Source organism: Manacus vitellinus, unplaced genomic scaffold, assembly GCF_001715985.3.
Source record: "Manacus vitellinus isolate BGI_N305 unplaced genomic scaffold, ASM171598v3 scaffold_5_pilon, whole genome shotgun sequence".
Taxonomy (NCBI): domain Eukaryota; kingdom Metazoa; phylum Chordata; class Aves; order Passeriformes; family Pipridae; genus Manacus; species Manacus vitellinus.
The window spans coordinates 19,686,916-19,710,683 of record NW_021940682.1 but is presented as its reverse complement, the minus strand read 5'-3'; the positions used below and the strand labels follow the sequence as shown (position 1 = coordinate 19,710,683).

Below are 23,768 nucleotides of genomic sequence, written 5' to 3'. Positions count from 1 at the left end.
GAGCCGGGGCACCGCACACCGCGGGGAACACCGCACACCTCCGGTGAGCGCGGGGGCACCGCCACCCCCGGGAACACCGCACACCCCCGGGAACACCGCGGCACCTACGGGAGCCGGGTCACCGCACACCCCCGGGAACACCGCGGCCCCTCCGGGAGCACCGCGGGATAGAGTCGCGGTGCAGACGTTACCGAAATGCCACACACCATGGTGTGCTTTCTAAAACGAAGCTGATTCCTCTAAGTCAACAGTGCCAACATTACATCCGTGTATTTAATGAGAAGCGCTGTAGGTTAGTTCTTGGTTTTCACGGAGAATGGTGGAGAAAAAAGAAAAAACCGTGATGAGAATAGACAAAAGCCAACTGTGTAAAATATACTAATACCAAGCTGCTCCTATGGAATAGCTAATAACCCTCACCCGACAGCAGAGCTGTCATCATCTCTGCATAAAAATGATGTAATCCATAATTAGTTTGTGCAGATAATAGTTTATAATTATTTTATATTTACTTAAGTAAGGAAAACTCAGGGGAAACAATGTACAAGGCACAGGTGGTGAACTGGGCCATAAGATCAGACCGAGTTAAGGGAGAAATCCAACAGATCTTATGTCAATAATCAGTGGTCAAGCCTTTTTTTTTTAATAGTTTTTTTACAGAAGAGACAAGGATATATGAATATCTCATAGGAGAACAATCTGTAACTATAGAACCAACCTACCACTCACAGCTGCTGGCTTCCTCCCCATGCATTTTATTCTGTCTTTATACTTCTGTTTCAGCAAGAATAGCACAGAAAACTTTACTCCAGAGCCATAAGTACCAAACCTAGGGCAGTCACCTTCCATGACTTTCACCACTCTTTTTTTCCTTATATAAACTTGTTCAAAGTAAAGCAGCTTGTACTTCTCTCAGCTGAAAATAAGACAAGAGGGAGCAGAAACAAGAAGTTCACGGTGCAAAATGAATACAGAATCCACACCACAGTAATCACAGTCTGCAAGTGATGAAACTTGAATGCCATGGTTTCATTAAATCTGTGTGAGAAACAGGAACAACATACACAAAACTCTTAGTTTTCTCTGAAAGCATCCGTAAATGTAATGTCATCACAGCTGCAGAACTTCCTGTTTCCTTGATGTCCTCCATTAGAATTCTTTCTTGCTTGAAATTTTACATTAATCATAACTTGGTTGAAAACAATCCTTTATTTTTTCTGTCAGGTTGGGAGCAGTAGGAAAGAATACACAAAACACATCCATAGGGATAAAAAAAAAAGGAACAAAATATTTTTGACAGTATTTAGAAAATGTCTGATCTAGAAAATACAATGATCCAAAAGGCCTGCCCTTATACATTGCTTCATGGGCCAAGCAGCACGTATCAAGAGTCCTTCAGGTCCTTGATATCCTTAGGAGACCACGGATACGTCTGACAAGAGCTTGAATAAAGGTGTATCGTGACCGAACCTTGGAATATAAAGCTTCGATTTCCAGAAGCTTCTTCTGCAGAGATTCACCAAAGCTGTTTGTGGCTTCAATCTGAAGCTGAAGAACAGAGATTAGATGCAGTCATCAATACAAAATCTTCTCTTCCTGGAATGTTAGCTTATCCATCATCAACTGACTGTCAACTCTTTTGCTGTGATTTACTTCTGAACTGCTTTCAAAAGAATGTTTTTTTCTGACTCTTCTAATAAATACTACTTGCATTCTTCCCTCACGTTTTTCTCTATAAATTATATAATGGATCGACTTTCTACAGAGGGTTTTGGGTGACTCAGCACATTTACTGATTATCTCAATATTACCTCCTTATAACCTCTCCAAGTTTTAGGAATTAAATTCCTGTTCTAGGAATTATCAGTTATAATTCAGCTTCTTCAGTTACAGTCACACAAACACGTCTTCCAACTAAAATTTTCCTAGTCTGGAAGGACTTAAGGACTGTTTAGGAGTTAAGAGTCCAATTTTTTCATTAATACATATATAAAAAGTCACTGAAAAAGTTAATTACATTCTAAGTATTTTAGCAAGATGATGCTGTACATATTAAATTGCTGTGTAAGTGGAAATTACTTCTGGGCTAGCATTCACATTTTATAGTCACAACTTCTGTTACCCTTTTGATCTCCTTTCTCTACAGCCTAGCTGCAGCTGAGCTGTAGTAAACAGCCATAGGATCACAGAAAACTGGGAAACTTGCCCTCATATTGCCAGTCTTTCAAGGATACCTGACATTTTCAGAGAGCTATTATTAAAAAAAAAAAACATATCAGTTGACTACTCTGTAAGAGAAAAAGAATGATGATTTTTTTTTTAAGTAGCTCGTTTTTCATTTAACTTTTCATATTAAGATTCAAAGATACGTGCACAGTAGCACAACTGCCACCTGTTTCACAATAGTTTCCAAAAAAATTCTGCAACGCTTCATTAATCCTAAATTAATTTGTATGCTGTTATTGCAGGTTGTTCAGAGGTGGGAAAACAACAGTCAGCCTGCTCCCAACAGCTGCAGGGTAGTCAGGCACACTCTGTACCCTGCAGTAGACCATCACATCTCACCTGTTCTATATCATGCTGGCTCACCCGATTTAGTCCACTACTGAAATCCAAGTTAGGCTCGGAACCAAAGGAATCTAGCAATAGAAAATGAGATGTAAAAATTACGTTGGCTGCTCCATACTGTTTCTCTATCAAGTTGTAAAATGAGTTTAAAACACAGTGTTCCAAATTGCTCAGTAAACTTTTGCATTAGTAATTATACTAATTTTTTGACTTAAATGATTTAGAGAAAATACACACAGAGTGAGTCATAAATAGTTTTGACCACACGACATAGTGCTTTAAGCAAAATAACTTTCTCCCTTTCTGACTTCCTTCCATCCCTTTTTTTTAAAAAACCAAAATTCAACAAATTTAAAATCATCTGGTGAATCAATGGTACCTATAATTCTGAAAAATACTTTTAAACCCACCAATATTAATTTCATTTCTTAATTTCATCTTAAATTATTATATTGAAATATTTTCCTATAAACTGTTTTGAATCACTGATCTGATTATATTATTTGAACTTCACTTAGTTGGAACAACAGAAATAAAAAAATAGTTACTTTTACTTTCCTTTGGAGGTTACGTATAATACACAAACCCCAAAAGTTCGGGAGTCAACAGTATCTGTATTGCCAGTTCTCCAGTAGAAAATCCAAAGGTATACCAAATCCAAACAAAATATCTTTTATTAAATATAAATGGAAATATATTAATAGTAGCAAATCGGTTTTGAAGTTAACCATCAGAAGTCATTCAGCGGCATTTTGATGTTTGAGAAATTTTACCTTGCAGCCTTCCTTTCTTAAATGACATCCTAGAGGACAGCAGTGGGTCTTGGGAGTCAGTGGGTGTGCAATGCAGTAGATAGTGTTCCAGATGACGCCAAAGAATGAAGAGACATATTTCTATAATATCTGCAGACATGTCTAAGTGAAGGAGCCCAATTTTGTTGTGTTTCGATAGTACATTTACTCTATATTTACACACTTGGAAGCAGCTGAAGATGTTAGCTCAACCATCTGTCATCCCCCTCTGCCACGGCCTGGCAATGAATCGCTCGCCCTCACTCTCCTTATCTCTTCAGTGCAGTGCTGGCTCCCTACTGCTACTCACCCTTAGAGCCTTAAACCAGCCCTCCACAGCAGAGCACAGCATGAGTGCTCATATGGTTTGTCATGGTAGCTCAGCTGCAGAGACAGTCAATAAAAGTGAGGTTATAAAGCTAGGGATGGCAGTAACATCGTTGGTGACAACAGGTAAGTGTGCAAGAACACATCTTTCCCAAGGGAGATTTTAGAGGAAAATTATGATCTGTTGAATCACAATTCTTTTGTGCATGACTGGTTATTTCCATAGATTTACTGGTGTTTATGAGATTAGGTTTATGCAAGGTGGACTATAAGACTGGAAACTTCAGTTATGATAGGCACATCAAAATAATTTTTCAGAATATTTCTTCCACCACACTTCTGTGCATGTGAATGTTTAGGAAGTCTGGATACTAAATTGAAGAACTGGGCTGTAACTACTCCTTTATTATCATGTAGCAGAAAGTCTTAGCAGGGTCTCAAAAATGGGAATTACTAACTTGAAAATACTTACATTCTGGCAATAGCACAGCAACACCCTCTTAATTTAATTGCCAGTATTTCAAGTTTCCTTTTTGCAAAAGGTTTTGCTCAAAGTGGTCAGAAATCCAGGTAAAAAAACCTGTTTATATTTCTCTGCTTTTCTGCAGCATCACCTTGAGGGTCATTTCAATTTGAGAAGGATACAAGAACAGAGAGAGAGCAGTTTGGCTCGGTTGTTTATTAGCTTCACCAGGCGTCGCCTTGCCAACACATATTTTTGCGAAGTGGAAATCTTGTCAACTCCAGCTGGCATAACTGACTGACACAGCTGTGGTCAGAAGAGAAAAAAACAGACTATAGGGAATCACAGAATATCAAGAGAAATAAGCAAATAAGATTACATATTAGTATCTAGAACTTTTTTGTAAGCGACTATTTCTTCAAAACCTTGCTCTCTATTTTGAATTTGATGACTGAAAATCGAAAAATTAAACATATCCCCAAACAACTATTATGAAAATCGCAACTTTTACAAAGTTAATATTTTCCCTAAAGTTTTAGATCACACATTCTATGGACCCCTTCAGCAACAGTAGGAAGGAATATGCACATGAAGTGAAACTGCTTACTTATCTAAGATGCTTTGGAGTCTCTGTTACAGCTATGTCTAAGTTACTACAATACATAAATTACAGAAGAAAATTACCTCTTTTATTTCATCTGGTGGTAGTTGCTCCACATTTTGCAGTTTGTTAACACTCTGACGATGGCTGTCATAGTAACTGAAGAAATCACTAGTGCTCTGTTTCAGCAGGTAGACAATAATGCCCAGGCCAGGCAAGTGCCAATACGGGACCACTGGTGCTTGTGTATCTGGACAAGATGTTGAACTAGTTAAAATAAATTAAAAAAAAAATCCAAACCACCTAAAAAATCCCAAGGAACCAATAAGGTATGCTCTCTGTCAATAAAGTAGTCAAAGTCAGGAAAGCACTGGCAAGTTTATATTTTGCACTTGTGTGTCAGAAGTAACACAAATGAAAGTCTAGGCAAAAAATTCTGTGGCTGCAGTACTGAGTGTAACATGTGAAATGTAATAGGTTAGAAGTCTCACTATTTACATATTTTAATCACTCAACTGCATAATAGCATACTGTAAACTCTTACCACGTGTTATAGTAGTTCCAATCAGCATCAAAACACATCTTACATGTCATAAATGAAGTCCTAGTTTCACATAATGTAACCCAGCACAGCGCTGAAAAAGAGAAACCCGCACCTTCCCCTCTCCTGTGCTATTTATTTACATACACATTTCTTTACCAATATATATGTTTCTGAGGTTGCCACGGGAAGTGAATGAAACGAATTTGTTTGGTTTAACTTGGTTGGTTTCCTGATTTGGCTTAGTGCAAGGCTGAACAAGCATATCCAGAATTAGAAAACGAGCACCTACAGTACTGGCATAAAGTGACTTAAAGTGTATGTGAAACTACAGCCTCTAGCTCATCACTTTCTACTAGCCCAAATGTCACACCATTCAGTCTCAAAATAGCAAGTCAAAAAGCTCACCCTGACGAGGCCCATCTCGGTTGGTTGATTCTGACAGGCTAGGAGTAAACAGACAAACAGTGTGCTGAAAACTGGGGGCGCTTTGCAACATAAGCGATTCACAGTATTCCATCACGTTTGCACAGATCTGCCAACAAAGGGGAAAAAAAAAGACAGCATGTCAATTACAATATCTGCAGGCTTTGGAACGTTAAATTTTAAATGGATAATTGTCAATGAACAACATGCTTTGCTCCTCTCCTCATCAAAATGTGACAATTCTATTTTCTTACCAGTTACAGCTTCAAGTCTAGCATTTGCAACTTTGTCTCTTTCCCAAAACTGCTAGCTAAAATTTCTGGATAATAGTTAATCCCCTGTGGTTCTAACTCAGTGTTAGCCATTGCCCTCTATACCCAGCCTTCATTTTGAAAATTTCTGATCAATTTAAGGCTTTGAAGTTCATGGAGTTTGTACCCAAAACAATAAAGGTTTCTAAAGCAAATTTATGTAAACACACTTTCAAAGGTTGCTTTAAACAAAATGTGGGATACTATACCAAACTAAAACCAGTGTAGAGCATTACCACTGTCATATGAAAGTATGGTAACTAAACAAATCTGCACAGCAAGTAAAAGGTTTAGACTGAACGTCCTAGGAGCTTCTTGTGTCCTTACCTGTTGCATGGCCAACTCAATTTCATCCCTCTTGTTCACTCTGTCTCCCCCTGCATTATCATCTTGCAGTTTGAACTGGCGTAGTCTGTCTGAACCACCAAACCGACTTAGAAGTCCTAAGCACTGCCGCTGCCATAAGAAAAGAACATTTGAATTTGTATCTCAACAAATGAAGGGCGTGATTCTTTTCACTTAAGTGATACATGTCCCTTAAAACAGAAGAGTAAACGTAGATTAAATAAAAAAGCAATGCAGACAAAACTGTTAGCACTTTGTAAACAAAACTAAAATTTTTAAAAGCATAGTGTTTTAACTCACCTTTAATTAATTTAGAAATTTATGGCAACCTAAACCACTGCCAATGAGAAATTAACGCAATTCAGACGTCCTCAACTTTGTCTTATTTCTCTTGCAGACTATTATACTGATTCATGACAGCTTAGGTTTACCCATTCCCACACCTAAAACACCCATACAGACAAACTAACAAAATCTGAATATGGAGATAGTAATTTCCATAAAAATAGAGTGCGAAAACTAATTCAGTAGCAATTCAGCAGAAAAGAAATAAAACAGTAGCATGTGATAAGCCAAATTGTGGAGCTGGAGACATGCTTGTGGCAAAGTGGTAACAGAGTATTTCTGCATTTACTTCACATGCTTTGGTGTTGACTTCAAATTCTCCTCCACATAAAATGAACCCTAAGCCAGAGAGGGAAACAAAGGCCCTGATGCAACTCTGATGTTACCAAATATTATCTTTTCTACTGGGCAGGGAAGTCAGGGAGACCCCAATAAAACAAACCCTGTACCTCCCCACTCACACACAAACCACCCTCACAAAAAAAACAAACTACCACACATTCTTCATGATAGTGGAAAAACATCCCTTTCGTAACTGCTGCTATTCAGAGTAAAAAAAAAAGGAAGAAATGCATCTAGACAGACAATTCTAAAAGGACAAGGGCTATATATATACAACTTTATTACCTGAAATCGCCCTATGTGTCCTTGTAGCTCCATCTGTGTCCCTTCATTAACATCTATGTCCAGCTCACTCAACACCCCTGATAAAAGATACAGCCATTAAATAACTGTTTGCTTTTTCTTAAACAGATTTATGCAGTATATACATTTAAATACAAAAAATTTCAGCCCAATATACAACTTGTGTTCTGCAGAGTTTTTGAGCAAAACATTCGGATATGAATGTAGCTACTAGAAGATGCATGAGAGCATGTAGCTTACTGTTCTGGTAAGTAATTAAATGGGGGCAAGGGGGAAGGGAGGTTGGGATGGAAATTGCAGCTTTTGTACAAAGCTCTTTACAGTGTAAGCAAAGAAACATTTGGGCTCAACCTACAGCTCCGCATTCCTTTCCATTGTAGTCAAGACACCTATCCTGAACAAAGAAAGCCATCAAATCAAAATAGACAACTTATTTTGAAATGATAAGCAAGTCCTCCAGCATGCAGAAGAAATCACTATATCCATCACAATAATTATTAGCCCTCTGAGAAGATAAGTCACTCAAGAGAAATGTCAGCACGCTAATCTGCAGCACTTCCCTCAGGAAGTTTTCTTTTGTAAATAAACAAAAATGGAGAAGACATTAACAAAAAATATGGGTATGCAAACAATTTTCTATCTTCATTTCCTCAGTCACAGAACTTACTGAATGAAAATTCTTTTTTGAAGATACCACTTATACTTTGAGCACTTCTATTTGCAAGTTTTCTCCAAAAGAAAAAGTACTTACTGTCAGGTAGCATGATGAAAGGAAAAGGGAAAGTCAAATACATATGGGTAAGAGCATTATGTCCACTGCAAATTTGTCATATTTACTACAAGAACAATTATTTAGTATTTTTTAATTTTTCCCAGAGATCTACATGTCAGGAAAGTTCTGTATTGTTGTAGATATTCTATTCGATGTCTTACTATTTCTTTACAAAAAACAAAGCCTGAGATTCATGTAGACAGGGTGAGGAGACTTCAAAACAGCAGTTCCTACCAGGTAAAGCTGCCTTGCTGATTATTCCTGTCAGGGAGGCCAGCTCCTGGAGAGATCCAACACTAACATCTTGACACCTCAGGATTGCCTGGATAGTATCTGAATGGGAAATTAGAAACTGCAAAACCTGTACCACAAGAAGAAAAGGGAAAATATGAATTACTCAAAATTTAACAGTGAGCAGAGGAGAAGCAATGCTTTTACTCTTGAAGGATTTTAAGTGACCTCCTTTACCAGTGAGGATGGGATTTTTTTAAAAAAGCTTACTTTCAGAGCAAAGGGACATACAATTCCTTTGAATGAGCAGTAGCAGTGATCATCTAGCATCTTTTGGGACTTACCTGTCCTGCTGCTTGCAGGTGTTGTGCCATACCAGATGTGAGGATCACTTGGCACAGTTGAAGAGCTGGAAGAAGAATCTGGCGATAACGTTCTACTGGAGCAGGAATGAAGACTGGGGGATCCCTCATTGCATACATTCTTAAGAGGTTTAAAAAAAAAAAAAAAAAAGGTTGCAAGACGAGTGAAGTCCACGAGTGAGGCAGAGCTTCAGCCTACAATGACCCTCAAGAACCTACAAACATTCACATTTCAATAACGGGTCCGGACTTGAACTGAGTGTATATTGGAAAAGTAACACATTTATGATATACAGCTGCTGCCAGACATTTTCTCTAAGCAGAGAAAATTACTTCTTTGTACTGTACTACATTAAATCAGATTACTTGGCTGTAGAAACACAACATCTGTTTACATATATATAAAACGAAGTATTCTCAAATATTTTAGGAAGAGGTGTGCTTCATTCTAAAGCAGCTGATAAACAGTCCTCTAAAAACGTCCTATAGGTTTTATACAATCTTATACATGTAATTGGAACTTTTAAACAGAGTACCTTGTCTAAGGTTTAAATTTTTCCAAAGTGTTTGAACCCCATGTGTCATTAAGAACTGTAAATTTAAAACAAGGACCAAGACTTGAAACAAACCAGCGTGATTTCACCTAAATATGGAATTTCCTTCTCTGAGATCTTCTCTCAATCATCTCACAATGGCTAACATGGCAACACATCAAGAAACTTGTTAGGCAATATATAACTGTGAATTTTTTTTTTTAAACACTTCATAAAATATTTCTGAAATAGCACTTAATTTACTGCTCTCTCATTAATGCTTTATGGGGAGGACAAACTCTGCACTTTTTGTTCACCAACTGAAAAGCCCACAAGATAAGTTTACAGTGTAGGCTGTTTTTCAAACATTACAGTCTAAATTATCTACTAATAATCCATTGATCATTCCTATCTATCAAACAAATACATTTTTAAATAGTCTAAGTAACTAGCATGCAAATACAACTTCATACCCACTTATCTGAAATTTTTCTCTCAATAAAAGGTAGCTTTAAACTGAACTGATAGGTTAAAGAAACACACACACATCCCAAGAATAAACCTACAAATCGTTATTCAAAAAACCTGAGGCTATAAAAAGACATCATATACTTCCAAGACTATATCACAGTCTCATAATCAGCCAGGGAACCAACACTTACCCCTGATGGTCTGTTTCGGGTCGCATGTCATACACTTGACACTGTGCCAGCCGCACAATCACTCCAGATCGCAACAGCTCTAGTGCACCTTGCTGACTTTTAGCTATTCTAGTGAGGAATGCCTAGACAAGAGTAGAGAAGGTTAAGTATTGGAGATGTGCAATGAGACTTATGATGACTATTTTCTCTCTTGATTTTAGCATCATTTCAAATACTACTATTTTAGTAAAACACTGTTGAATACATTTAGTGCAGGTAGCTCAGTGTGCAGCCACACTGCTAGTTGGAGACTGAGCTCTGGGTGGCAGGAAATGGCAGGAGCCTGAGGCAAGAGGCTGTGAACTGGTGTCAACCCTTCACACAGCAAAGAGTATGGGGACCTGTGGCCCAGCCAGGTGACCAGACACTCAGAGACACAGCAGGAGCCGAGGACTCAGCTGCAAGACCCTAGACTCACTGACACAGATTGTGAGGGTATAAAATCCCAGGGCTTCCTTTGTTCTGGGTCCCTCCTTGGAGGCACCAGTTCGAGCTTTTGTTCCGTTTTTGCACCATGATTAAATTATTTTAAGGATCCAGATGTTTGAGACTCTGCTCTGAGAAATCTGTGGTCAGAGTGGTAAGGAAACCTTATGTGACCGTGTGAATGTGGTGAGTGTAGGGAGTCAAGAGGGTCACCCAGTGGTTCACTGGAGCTGCCTGCTGCAAGGGGGCTTCATTCCCAGCAGTTAAAATCTCTGGTGGTGCAAGTGTGACTGCCAGAGTGGCTCCTGGATGGTCAGACACGAAAGTTTCCTTAACAATATCTCCAAGTACAATCAATGCAAAGTATAGACAAACAACTTTTACTAAAAAGTAAAATTAAAAAATTAACATCACACCACAAAATCATTTCTGAAGTAATATTACCATTTTGGACTCATACGTGTACAGTGCCTTAAGTAAAGGGGGCTGAGGTGTGAGCAAGCTCTGGAGAGTCAGATCATCATCTGCTAGGCTATCCACAAGCACCTTCAGGTAGCCACTATTGGAGAGATACAACAGCCACTGCTGCTGCTTGTCTACTGAAACAATGTGATCGAGCAAAGCCAGTGCCAGCATCTGGGATGAGGGAAGAAAAAAAATAAAAATAAACAAACAAAAATAAACCCAGAATTAGTCTATGAGATCAATGAGATTTTTAAGAAACACCTAGAAACATAAAATGCTAAGCAATTCCTAACAGATTCTTAAAAGCAGAATGCATTTCTCCACTACAATTGCAATCCTTTATGTGAAAAATAGTTCCAGCTTTCTCATACTAGTATACTATGAGCCAATTACCTTTCCTCTATTATTCTCTATAAAAATATTACAGATATTGTTGACCAACAACTATGCCAAAACATTTTAATGAAGTATTGCCTCAATCATGATTACCATTTAAAGCCAGTTTGCATCCAGACTAGACTCTTGTCCACTGAAGTTATTATTAGAAATTATAACTTCTTCCTGAAGTCACTAAATCTTCCCAAAGTGAGTAAATAAACTGATAAGTCCATGATTTAAAAATACTAAAAAAATCCATACCTACATCTTTTGAAGCAGTGCAGTATTTTTAAACCACAGGACACATGGCTTTGTTGAGAAAAAATTTAATATGCATGTATGCCCCTACTTTCAACAGCTTGAAGGATGAGTGGGAGGACAGAAACTTGAAAGAGATTAAGCATCTACAAAACTGTTCTAGTTCCACCTCATGAAACTTCCCCTCTTTGCACAGAAGATGTTCTTTAAAACAAACAGAACAGCAATTCCAAAGGAAGAGATTCATTTACCCGGCCTATCTCATGGCCATCACAAGCATCACGACAGACCACCTCCATCAGAGCTGCCCCATAACTCTCAATAGTTGCCATGTTTTCCCGTTGCAATTTACTAAACACATCTTCAGGAGCTGTCAGATGTTCCCACATAGTTTTTTTAGCTGGAAAAAGCAAATAAAACAAAAAATGAAAAAATGCAAAGATTGGCAGCTTAGCATTAGCTTAGCTACAGCTGACGCTACATCCTTCAGGGCATCCTCTTTACCTTGCAACAGAAATGCCCCAAACAATGGACAAGGGTTTTTAAAGGAATTGCAAATGTTCTCCTACAAATCCACTCTCAAGTATCACAAAGGCTAGCCAGAACAAAAAGTCTGTATCTGTATACATATACCACCCTTGTAAACAGTATCCTTAAAATAATTCAAAGACTCATTATGTGTTACATAGAATATGTAATGCATGTAAGAACTGAAGTGTTCAAGGCTAGGCTGGATGGGGCTTTGAGCAACTTGGTCTAGTGGAAGGTGTCCCTGCCCATAGCAGAGGGGTGGAATGAAATAATTTTTAAGGTCCCTTCCAACCCAACCTGTTCTATGATTCCATGAACTTTCACTGGGACCAAGAAATTCAGTCTGAGGGAAGAAAACAAGGCAACTTAGGTGGGAAAGTGATGAAACCAAAGTTGGTAATAAACTACAAAGGGGTCATGACAAATTCAGTTTGCTTTTTTTTTTTTTTTTAACTACTGTAGTTCAAAATGCAGACCAAGTAATAGCCATAAGAGACTGCATGCACAGGTACTAGCCCCAAGGTTGTTTTTTTCAATCCTTGTCCAAGCTCTAAGATTAAATAATGATTAGAAACATTGACAAATCAAGTATTTAAGCCATTCACAGAGAGAATGTGATATCCATAAGCACTCTTGGACAAGTAGCAACTCTGGTTGACTTACTTTTTGCTTAGTTTTGGGGGTTGGAATGGTGTGTGTGTGTGATGCCTCTTTGTTTGTTTCCCCCCCCAGGAGGATCTTCAGACAAAGGAAGAAAAAAGATATGAAATAATCTTTCGGGTTTGTTTGGGGTTTTTTTGTGTGGTCAGTGTTTTGTTGTTTTTTGCTTTGGATTTGTTTTGTTTTGTTGTTTTGTTTGTTTGTTTTAAAATAAGATCACTATGGTATGAGCATACATACAGAAATGGAGGCAATGTATTTCTACTGCTGGGCCTACTAGAGAACAGCTACTTACAAGTAATCTCCATTCCTTTGACAGTCTTGTAGCTATGGTGCAGGGCTTTAAACGGACACAAATGAAATACCTTCTTTTGTGCTACAGGTCAGAAATTTAACACCCTCATCCAGAACAACACATTTTGAATGCATATCTAACTGGACAGGTCAGAATATAAGATATGCATTGTTTAGCATAAGTAATTAATTTCAAAGGCTCTTGGGATAAGATGGTTTCCATCCATTTCCAGAAGACAACTTATCATTCAGAAACTGTACCATTTAGGGTTTAATAACAATTTTTCAGTTTTGCTATTTTGCAAAATACAGTTAGACCATACCTGCTTCTAAAGTGTCTGGTTCATCTGGTCTCTGGGCAATCTGCAAATAATAAAGCAGTGACCCATAAAGGTGCGTCCTCACTCTCTGGAAGCCACCACCTATTAACAAGAAACGTTCGCAATTAAAACCGAACAACCGTAAATTCCGTAACACCATCTTCCGCTCACACTTAACCTTCCTATGGCAGTGTTGGCAGAAATCAGTAAAACAACTAGATTTCTTAAGGTGGAGTTCTACCACTTGCATGAAAGTGTATTTATGAGTAAATTCAGCAAGTTAATGCTATTCCAAAAGAGTGATAATATGAAATTCTGCTTACAGTCATTTACACATCTTTCTGTTTGTTGTTCAGATTTTTTAAAAAGTATTTATTTAGGTTTTTTTGTTAGTAACATCACTTACATCTATACTAATCATGTAAGATCCACCTCATTAATTAAGCAAAATCTTCACTGCAGTAACAGAAAGCAGCTCAGCCCATCTTTTTACTCTTGGCAGTTGGAATTTCCCCACACACACTGTAAAGGTCAACACACCTGTTTTCAAAATGAAATCCAGCAGTTTTTTTAAGATGATGTGGAGGGAGGAGTCACCAATGGAAGCAAAACCCATGGATATGCTCTCAGAGCCAGGTGATGAGGTAAAAGAACCATCCAGCATCAAGACATATTGGGACTGTCCCGTCATGGGGACTGCAAGTGGCTGTTTCTGCTCAGTTTTGACAGACTGACTCAGGTGGGCAGTCAGGGTGAACACAGCCCCTGCCACCACTGGCATCAGCTCCTGAGCTGCATCATCATCAAGGATCTTAATAAAGAGGAAAGAAAAAAAAAGGCAAAAGAAAAAAGTTAAAAAGTGTCTGATTTCGTGAGTTATTAGAACAATTAATTCAGCCTCTCACAATTATTTCATTTATGTATGCAGAAGGATTTATTTAGGCACTATTTTAAACCACATCAAAATCTGTAACGTCAGAAACTTGTTCAGAAACCTGAGTTGAACACATTTTAATTAAGAAGACCATTCTGGGTTTTTTTACAGAAATCACAAGCAGGATGATAATCAAATCTGGATGGCAAAAAGGGAAGAAATGTGCTGACATTTGAGCTGCTTTATCAGTAAAATATCTAAACCTAAGCTGGGGAAAGAACAACCAAGACCTTATTTGCTTTACAGCTATTTAAGAAAACTATTCTCACTAAAAATGTGAAGGTACAACTTAGAAAATTCAAAGAGCTGAGCATCAAAGAAGCATTAAGACATTGTGGAGAAACACTAACAAGAAGTTAGCATGTACTATTTTTGTTCACGTCATCATTTAAAAGGTAAACCTGGTATCTTTATCACTAACACTCAAGGAGATTTCCTTTTAAGCAATATAGTCATTTAGTAAAGTAGTTCAAATATTTTCAATAGACAGTAACAATTTTTTCTCAAATTCACAAAGATCTTCAATAAAGCATTATAGAAAATTAAGAGTCTGAAATTTCCTCTCCATAATGATTTAAGAAAGAAACAAATTTCTTCAGTTAGTAAAGACCTCCTCTGTTTCCCATTTTTTTAATTTTGTTCACACAAAAAACAAAATCAGTGCTCCACTAAAATATAGTTTTTAGGTAACTCCTACAGAAAAAAATAATGGAAGTAACAAAAACAATACCCCAAAAGGTTACTTTTTTTCTTTAAAACGATATATCATTTTCATATATATTTCTCAAAATAAAACCTCTATTAATTAGAACTACAAACCACACAACTCTCACAATAAAGCAAAAAAATGATAAAGCCCCAGCAGCCTAAACAATAGAAGGATCCTTCATTAACCTTTGCAAATGGCTGTATCAGTAATAACTGTCTAGTCTGTCTTGAAAATTATTACTATGACTCAGCAGTAAAATACCTAGACTTTTAAGACAAAAGCTCACACATCCAAAAGCCATTCTAATTGTAAAATTTTTAGTTTTTCTACTATGAAGCTTCATTCAACTCTTTCATTTTTCAAAAGCAGCAGCAGTAGGATTTGCAGTGAGCCATCCAAATGCAATACATTAGCAAATGCAGTACTGTTTGCCTTCAGCCTTCAATAAGTTCTTCTTTGTTCCTCATCAAAACGGGATGTTTCTTTTTCACACATCCTTTCCTGCCTACCATCATACTGGATTATACTGAAATGTCTTTAAAATTTGTCAACATGTGATTCAAAGTTCAACAGTAACTTTGCAAGAATACAGAGGATCCCCTCTGTCCACAGTGCATTCAACTTGAGCATAGTAGCAATCAGAAAACTAAAAAGAATACTAACTAAAGGCAGACGATTTGGATTACAACTTGTAGTACTTTCACATAACAAGATACAGCAACAAAGTTCAAAGCTGATTTCCAGGACAGCACTACCTTGTCATGGACATCCTGCAATAGATCACGGATAATCAGTTGTCTGTCCTCAGCCTGTATGAGATCCTGGGGGCAAGCAGTGAGTATGATTTCCACCAGCTGTCTCCATGACTCCAGAGCATGCCTCTTAGCATGGAGGCACTGCAGCAGCTTGTTCCGCTCCACTACGTACTGCAGGATAGTGTTGATCTCCTGAACACCCACGACAAAGAAACTGAGTTACAATATGCTAAAAGAAATTATCAGCAGAGACAGACTTCAAGATGACAATTTTATCTATTGGTAATAGTCTTCAGAAAAAAAAAAAAGTTATGCCTTCAGCTTATTAGAAACAAGCTGCTACTATTACTTTAACAAGACAGTTCATTCCATTTTTGAGCTACTTTTCACAAGGCTGTTCACTATGAGTGTCTCAATCCCATAGGAAAAATTCTTTTCTAGCACTTTAAAATCAAAACAAAAACAACTGAGAAATCTATTTGTGCCTTTTCTTCCCATTTAGTCTAAGTCATTTCTCCTTTATCCTTCACATGCATTTAGCCAATTTCAACTAAATTTATAAAATGGCAGGAATCTCAGAAAATTAAGCACCAAGTTCACTGAAACTACAGCTGTGTAGAAGAAAGAAGAAATAAACTGGCATGCCCTGAGAGAAAGGCAAGATGAACTTGGCTGTAAGATGAACACAGTGTACTTGTCAACAGCCAAGTTTGACATGAGTACATATTGCTTTCTGTACAGTGGGGTGGGAGCTGCAATTGTTATCAATAGTGGGGAGGGAAAAGGTTAAAGAAAAAAGACAGACTCCAGGTCTGCTGTTTAGAGAACAGTACAGTAAGAAGTAGTTTATCTTATTGATTTTTTTTTCTTCAGGAATTACTAACTCAAAGTCAGGACTCAAATCCACAAGCTTTCACAGTAAAGCTTACTGCTTGACAGGGTATGAAATCCACCAAGAGCAGCAACAAATAGTAGTTAATTTTTCCTATACTTACCTCCATAAGTAAAGGTCTCTGGCCTATTGCTGCCATTCCTTGAAGAGCATTGACTTCTGCAACCAGAACTCTGTGAAGGTACTGAAATAACAACATTAAAAAAGAAACTTTAATGATGATGTAGTTTAATCTGGCAGGTGGATAAACACCACACAACCACTCATTCCCTGCCTCCCCTGCCCCAGTGGGATGGGAGACAGAACTGGGGGAAAAAAGTAAAATTTGTGAGCTGAGATAAAGACAGTTTAATAGGACAGAAAAGGAAGGGGTGGAGGGAGGAAAATAATAGAAGATTTAGAGTATACCAAACAAGTGATGCACAATGCCAACCAATGTCCAGCCAATTCCCAAGCAGTGGCCCTCAACCAGCTTTCCCCCTAGTTCATATAAGGAGCATGACATCATATGGTATGGAATATCTCTGACAAGTTTTGGGTCAGCTGTCCTGGCTGTGCCTCCTTCCAGCTTCTTGTGCCCCCCAGCTACTCACTGGTGGAGTGGTATGAAAAGCTGAAAAGTCTAAGTGTAAATACTGCTTAGCAACAACTAAAAGACTGATGTGTTATCAACATCATTATCATCCTAAACCTGAAACACAACACTATACCAGCTACTAGGAAGAAAATTCCAGCCAAAAACTAGGACAAGTGACAAAGGTGATGTACATGTACTTGTACCTCCCAGAAGTATTTAGGAGATGGCTACATAATGACAGATGCAACTGAAGAACTGAGATTCAAATAAGTTGTACTCATTTTTTATGACTGCAAATTTTTCAGGGCTATTCATCGTACGCTTATCAAGTACTCATCACAGTGTGACACTGTCTTAACTAAAGCCTCCAAGAACTACTGTGGTACACAACTATGTTGCACATCTAATTGTGCACACACATGCAGTACTAGGTAGTTGTGTACTGGGGACCAAAGAAACACATAAGGTAGATGTAATATCACTTGGATGTTCCAAGATGGGAAAAAGATTAAGATAGGAAATATTTCCTGAAAGTGTCTCAAACTGATGCATCTGTCTACTGTAAGTGAAAAAACACCCTGTGCAATGCAAAAGAAATAAACTAATCCCAACGGCTTGCATAAATTATGCACATATCTGAAACAGACACAATTTTTATGTGAAATCAAATTTCAAAGTATTATTAATGCACTGATTTTTATTTTTTTTATTATTAAGATATAAAATAGCACATACAACTCAAAAACATAGACCACTGCTCACCTTGACATTGCAGACCACTTGTCCACGTGCATTCTTGTGCTCACAATTAGCAATGACTTGCTCAATCTGAGCCCGGTCAAAAAAATCCAGTTGTAAAGGCTCTGGAATGTCCTGACTGAAGTCAATTGAATCCAGGATACTTAAGATCTTCCTGCGTACTGGAAATGCAAATCAATTCAAACTGTATTCAGAAGTGTCAAAGGGAAAACAAAAAATTGACAAAAGGACCTAACTTACCTTTGTAAATCCAAATCTAGATGTGTAAAGTTTCAAAAGAAAGCATTAAACCTTCAGAAAGTGCTATCAATGTATATAACACATTTTAAAATATTTTCTAGAGCCTTAAATTCTTAATGCATTTTATATTGTATTGTTCTCCTTTTATAGCATGCAATCCAATATTAAAATATACAAGATTCTAATTTTTTCTATAAATGACATCATGCTGGTTTTCAATGCAAGTCTTTTGTAGAGACTTAGAAAAACCATAAGGAATCTGAACTATATTCATTTACTTGGGATTTATATTCTTTGCCATGAAAATACAAATATGTTCAGGCTTAGTAACAGTTTCACTGTTTTGTTAGCAGTAAATTTACAGACTGCCACTCTCCCATTCCATCCTTCCATACGGACTCTTCTAACTGCCTTTCCAACTCAGTATTTTTCGCTTACTCCAACCATCTACATCAAGATTCTATAAGTCTCTTTTTTCCCCCCACACTACATAAAATTGTTTCATGTACTGCTGCTGTTTATAAAGTCTATTACTTTATTTTTCAAAGTGTCCTTTCTGGAGGTGGCCCTCCCCCCTGTTCAGGATCAGATAAATTTTACTGGTAAATAATCAACAGTCATAATAGTTACCTTTGGAAGCAGTGTCAAAGTGGAGAAATCCACTGACTGATCGACTTTCATCCTCCATCCCTCCTTCACCATCAGCTGAAGGTAATGAAACATAATAAATAAATTACAAAAAAAAGTCTAAGTGAAAAGTATAACCTACTTTATTAGTACTGAAAGAGAAAGATAGAGACAGCAGACAGTGAGAAAACTTTCACATGAAAGTCTTCTAATACAAATATGTTAATAGAATGAAAATGATATTTATCACACAGAAGCTATCCAATTACACAATATCATATATTATATTAAGCTGTTATATAGAGATCAGACAGTACTAGAAATGCCCAAAAGAGAAATCCTACCCTCCAGTGTGAATAATGCAGTTGGATGGACACTGTAAAATGAATAGGGTATTTAAACATAGTTTCCCATACTCAGGGTTCCATAAGGATGAAGAGAGTGTTAAGACTGATAAAAGTAAGGGAAAACACCATACTGCAGTAGCCTGATATGATATCTTCCAGTTATTCCATTTTCTTCATGTAAAAAGTTTTATTGCTACCTGGTTATACTTTTCTTGATTCACTTGTACTCTCTTCTGAAACTCTGAAATCTTGCCTTTTTATTTAACATTGCATTTTACATCACATTGGGATGAAATATCATTTTTGTGATGTTACAATGTTAAAAGCAAAATCGACTTGTAGCTACTATCTTCTGTGAGAGAGGGTTGAAAACTTGTGACAGACAGACATTAAGAGTGAGAAACTTTGTCCAGAACTGTTTACTGAGGAAGACCCTCCACTTTCTCTACACTGTAACAACTCTGAACTGCACCCCAAAATAAATTCTTACAATTCTAATTGTTTTTCAATACTCCCCTCTCCTACCTCATAAACTACATTTAATTTTTATATCAGTGTATACACTGAGATGTTTCAATAATGAAACACAGACAAAGCAACCATTAACAAAAAAATGCCATGATTTCTTTCACTTTGGAGTCTACAACCACCATTATCTTTCTTCCCATCTCTCCAATGGCAATTCCACACCTGATATTGCAAACAAGCTGTCACAAGCTTACAAGGAAAAGAATTCAAATAAAGTTTCTCATACTTCCATTTATCCAAGCCTATTTACCCTCACAATAAACTCCTCTTACCCAAGTATGGTTTCACAGGCATGTCATCAAGCAGGAGATGCAGCAGTCTCTGTGTGTGGGAGCGCTGGCGGTTCAGCGACGTCACTCGCATTTCTATAGCTGCAGTCTTCATTAGCCAAGACATTTGATTCAGTGTTGAAATCTCATGTTCTGGATGGGGATAAAGCAACAATTACAAAACTGAACATAAATAATATTACTTACTCCAAGGAAAGCATTTTTCACTTGAGAAAGCTTTTAGAGGATGTAATTTATTACCAGTTCGACAATTATTTATGAGGTAAAAGGATAGAGATCTGACAAAAGTCATTAAATTAAAATGTAGTTATTGGGAAAACAAATCATACATATACATGCAATTAAGTGTATACAAATACACATCAAATCTGGATACAACCTGTTCTAATAACAGTCATGGTGGAGAATGCAGTGCTTCATGAGCACATAGGGTTAGTTCCAATTTCAGTGAAAATAATCAGATATTTATCCAAAGTGAACTGTAGTTTTAACCACAATTGGTAAAACTTGAACATGGGTCTCCTAGAATCTTGCTATTCTATATTAACCTAATTTAGATTCCTAAGTTATATAAGAACCACCTACAGTCCTTTACATATGCTGCATACATGTACTTAAAGTTTACTATCATTGAACAAAGGACTGGTGGTAAAGCATCTGATAAAGTGAATAAGTACATTTATTCAGTTTAAGACACAAGAGAAGAGCTGATTTGAAACATAAAACACATCTATTAGCTTAAGAGTAGTTTATTCAAAGGAAGGAAAGATATAGGTGGTTATGACCATCAGCCTTCTATTCCCTCAGTTCTTTGCAGCTTTCTTACTTTTCTTTTTTTTTTGTCTGTAGCATAATCTAACAAAAACTACAATGACAATTACAACATAGATTAGGATTTGCTTCTGAAGACTTGATGCATTCCAAAGCTAAAATTCTTTTAGAAAAGTTCAGTGCTAATAATCTGAACTTCCCAAGTAGGGCGAGTTCAGTCTTTGCAGAATTAAAAGATTAGCAGAGGCTGTAATTAATTCACTTTAATAATGCTACCAATGTTTCTTCTATCATGCCTAGGGAGTCAAAGAATGCATTGAATTTTAAGCACGCACAATCTCGTCTTAGCATAAAAGTTACCTTTGATAGAAAATGGCAAATACTGAAGCTGAGTGAATAAGAAATCCTGACTGGTCCTCAGATATCTCATAGTTGGACCTGAAGTGTCAGAGCATGCACACAACTGATAGATCACCTGGCAATCAAAAACAGTACAAACATATTAATGGAATTTATTTTAAAAACAAACCAATGACCAAATCAAAAGATGCATAACACTGTTTTACTGGTCAAATAATATTACCAGTATTTACACTAAGTTTTCCATTAGCTTACTCCAAAGTGGAACATATTACTTATAACAGATATTGAATTATGACATTAAAGGATTACCAGTATGTGGATGATTACAATGACTATGTGTTCATAACATGACACTAGATAAGCCTGTTTGTTCAGCTCACTTAAAAATGAACAGTCTCCATGTTCATCAAGACATGAAATGCAAAAAAATTTTCCCCCTTCTACAGAATTGCCTTTTGCTTTTATTAATGCTTAAAATCCTTTCTAGATGCTGTGGATTTTCAACATGATGCAATAAAGTAAAAATTGGCATATGTCACAACAGATTCAAAGGTTGACCAAAAATATCTAGGACATGAGTTTTAAAACTATATCCCCATTCCAAGTTTCTGACATGAGCGCAGATTCTTTGATTTCTGTGACGCTACAAGATATTACTTTTTCCACACAGAAGAAGGTAGAATAGAAAGAGTTCGACATTTATAAAAACCTAACATATACATTTTAAAAATAAAACTATTATCAAAGTCATCAACCATCTGTGTTCACCAACCAAGAAGTAGCTAATTTTATTTAGAGCCTACTTGCAGTATATGCCAACAGAACAGACGCTGAATACCTGGTAACAGAGTTCTGCAAGATGAGGAGATTCCCGAACTGCTGTAGGCCCATTCCTTGTTTCAGTACCCTTCTCCAGTATGTTCAAAATAGCATGAAGGCAAGTCCGTGGGCAACCCAAGACACCTTAAAATAGAAAAATAACCTCTTTACATTCTTGATCTTACTTGCCTCCACAGCAAATATAGGTTAGTACATAGAATTATGGAACCTAAATTGTTCAGATACCTTGTGCTGCACTATACTGCTCCACAGAGCTACAGCAAAAGCATCTCGCAAAGTTTTGTCTCCACTAATTAAAATCAAAGAAAGAACCACGTTTCGGCAAAAAAACTAATGAAAACATTTATAGTTAGTCTGTAGGTGAATGAATTTGAATTTTTGCATTTAAACTTTACCTGAATACCCATTTGACAATTTCCAAGAACAGCTTCAAATTCCTGTTTTTATAATTACAGTCATTATATGACTAATGCTCGTAAAGGCACCTGACGCTGCAACCAAGGGGAACAGGGAGAAGATTATAATAGGGAAGTCAAAATCTTGCCTTTTCGCATTCTTTCTTTAGCCAATTAATTCTTTAATCGACCCAGAAAGGTGTCCTGAGGCAGTAAAAGCATCAATAATCACAGTTCTTACAGGAGAAATCATCTTCTCTGTTGGAACATGTATAATTGATGCTTTCATAGGAAATTACTATCTTGAGGCACATGTCTTATGGTCATTATTTCTTCATGTTATTAACAAGCTAATTGAAAGAGGTGGGGCAAGGCTCTCTCATGCCTTTCCAACAAATTTCCCCACCACTGACCTAACATATGATACCCTGTAACATTGTGTTGGTGCACTGTCAGTTACCTGTACTGTGTAACTACTGAATTTCACAATATCCAGGTCTTATCTACTCTTCATTTAGAACTATGAAGAACTAAAACCTGCCGGGCCATAGCTTCCAATACAAACCTAAAGATAATGAGAAATATTCTTCTCTAAATACCTAAAATCAAATGATCAAATGTTTGTTCAAACTTGTTTATATAAAACATTGTTTTAAACTATTGTGAAAGAATCTCATACTTCAAACTGGAAGGGACACCAGGACATCTCAACACCAAACTACTGCTTAGTTATGATATCAGATCAGATTGTTTAGGGCTTTATACAGCTGAGTCTTGAAAATTTCCAAGCATGAAGACTGCATGACCTCTTCTAGCCAGCCTGTTTCACTGTCTACTGGAGAAAAAGTTTCTCCAATATCCAGTTTGAACCTCTCTTGTTTCAATTTATGCCCACTGCCTCTCAGCTTTGTGACATACACCTCTGAAGAGTCTGGTTTTATCCTCTAATTACTGTCTTTGTAGGCATTCAAAGACTTCTGTTAGGTCCCCTCAAAGCCTTCTCTTTTCCAGCTGAAGAAGTCCCATTCCCTCAGCTTCTCATCATAGGCTTAGTAATCCAACTCCCTGACCAGCTCTGCTGGACTTGCTCAAGTTTATCAATGTCTGTTTTGTACTGAATACAAGTCAGAAACTGAGGAGGCAAACAAGGCACACACTAGCACACTGTTATTCTCACCAATTCAAGAAACTTTAGAAATGCCACTCCTGTTGCTTCAAAGTTCATATTCTCACATACAGATATTAATACAAATAAATATACAGTATGAATATTTAAATATATTAATATAGTCCTAGCAGTAGAATGAAAAACCACCTGTTCTAAAAGGTTTTATTCTACAACATTAAAAAACAAAACTGGTTTTCTTCCCTGTAATTAATTTTAAATGGGAGTTTGAGGAGGGACAAGACAATAGTCAAGTAGTATAACTAGTTCAAAGTGACAATC

At 37.1% G+C, this 23,768-nt stretch overlaps 1 protein-coding gene across 2 annotated transcripts in view; it reads right to left on the bottom strand.

Annotated features, from left to right (window-relative positions):
• Positions 1 to 621: 621 nt before the first annotated feature.
• The window catches only part of NUP205 (nucleoporin 205), a 50,486-nt gene continuing 27,339 nt past the window's right edge, over positions 622 to 23,768 (bottom strand). For both annotated transcript variants that reach the window (XM_029963552.1, XM_018080664.2), the window contains exons 22-43: positions 21,925 to 22,049; positions 21,084 to 21,198; positions 19,935 to 20,084; positions 18,791 to 18,865; positions 17,924 to 18,081; positions 16,688 to 16,768; positions 15,693 to 15,884; positions 13,835 to 14,105; positions 13,298 to 13,396; positions 11,741 to 11,889; positions 10,833 to 11,024; positions 9,924 to 10,045; positions 8,711 to 8,849; positions 8,370 to 8,496; positions 7,346 to 7,422; positions 6,356 to 6,484; positions 5,700 to 5,826; positions 4,834 to 5,000; positions 4,332 to 4,455; positions 3,342 to 3,470; positions 2,566 to 2,639; positions 622 to 1,548 (exon numbers count right to left, since the gene is read on the bottom strand). In XM_029963552.1, the coding sequence (XP_029819412.1) occupies positions 1,396 to 1,548; positions 2,566 to 2,639; positions 3,342 to 3,470; positions 4,332 to 4,455; positions 4,834 to 5,000; positions 5,700 to 5,826; positions 6,356 to 6,484; positions 7,346 to 7,422; positions 8,370 to 8,496; positions 8,711 to 8,849; positions 9,924 to 10,045; positions 10,833 to 11,024; positions 11,741 to 11,889; positions 13,298 to 13,396; positions 13,835 to 14,105; positions 15,693 to 15,884; positions 16,688 to 16,768; positions 17,924 to 18,081; positions 18,791 to 18,865; positions 19,935 to 20,084; positions 21,084 to 21,198; positions 21,925 to 22,049 (2,975 nt within the window). In that variant the 3' untranslated portion in view covers positions 622 to 1,395. The remainder of the gene's footprint in view (positions 1,549 to 2,565; positions 2,640 to 3,341; positions 3,471 to 4,331; positions 4,456 to 4,833; positions 5,001 to 5,699; positions 5,827 to 6,355; positions 6,485 to 7,345; positions 7,423 to 8,369; positions 8,497 to 8,710; positions 8,850 to 9,923; positions 10,046 to 10,832; positions 11,025 to 11,740; positions 11,890 to 13,297; positions 13,397 to 13,834; positions 14,106 to 15,692; positions 15,885 to 16,687; positions 16,769 to 17,923; positions 18,082 to 18,790; positions 18,866 to 19,934; positions 20,085 to 21,083; positions 21,199 to 21,924; positions 22,050 to 23,768) is intronic.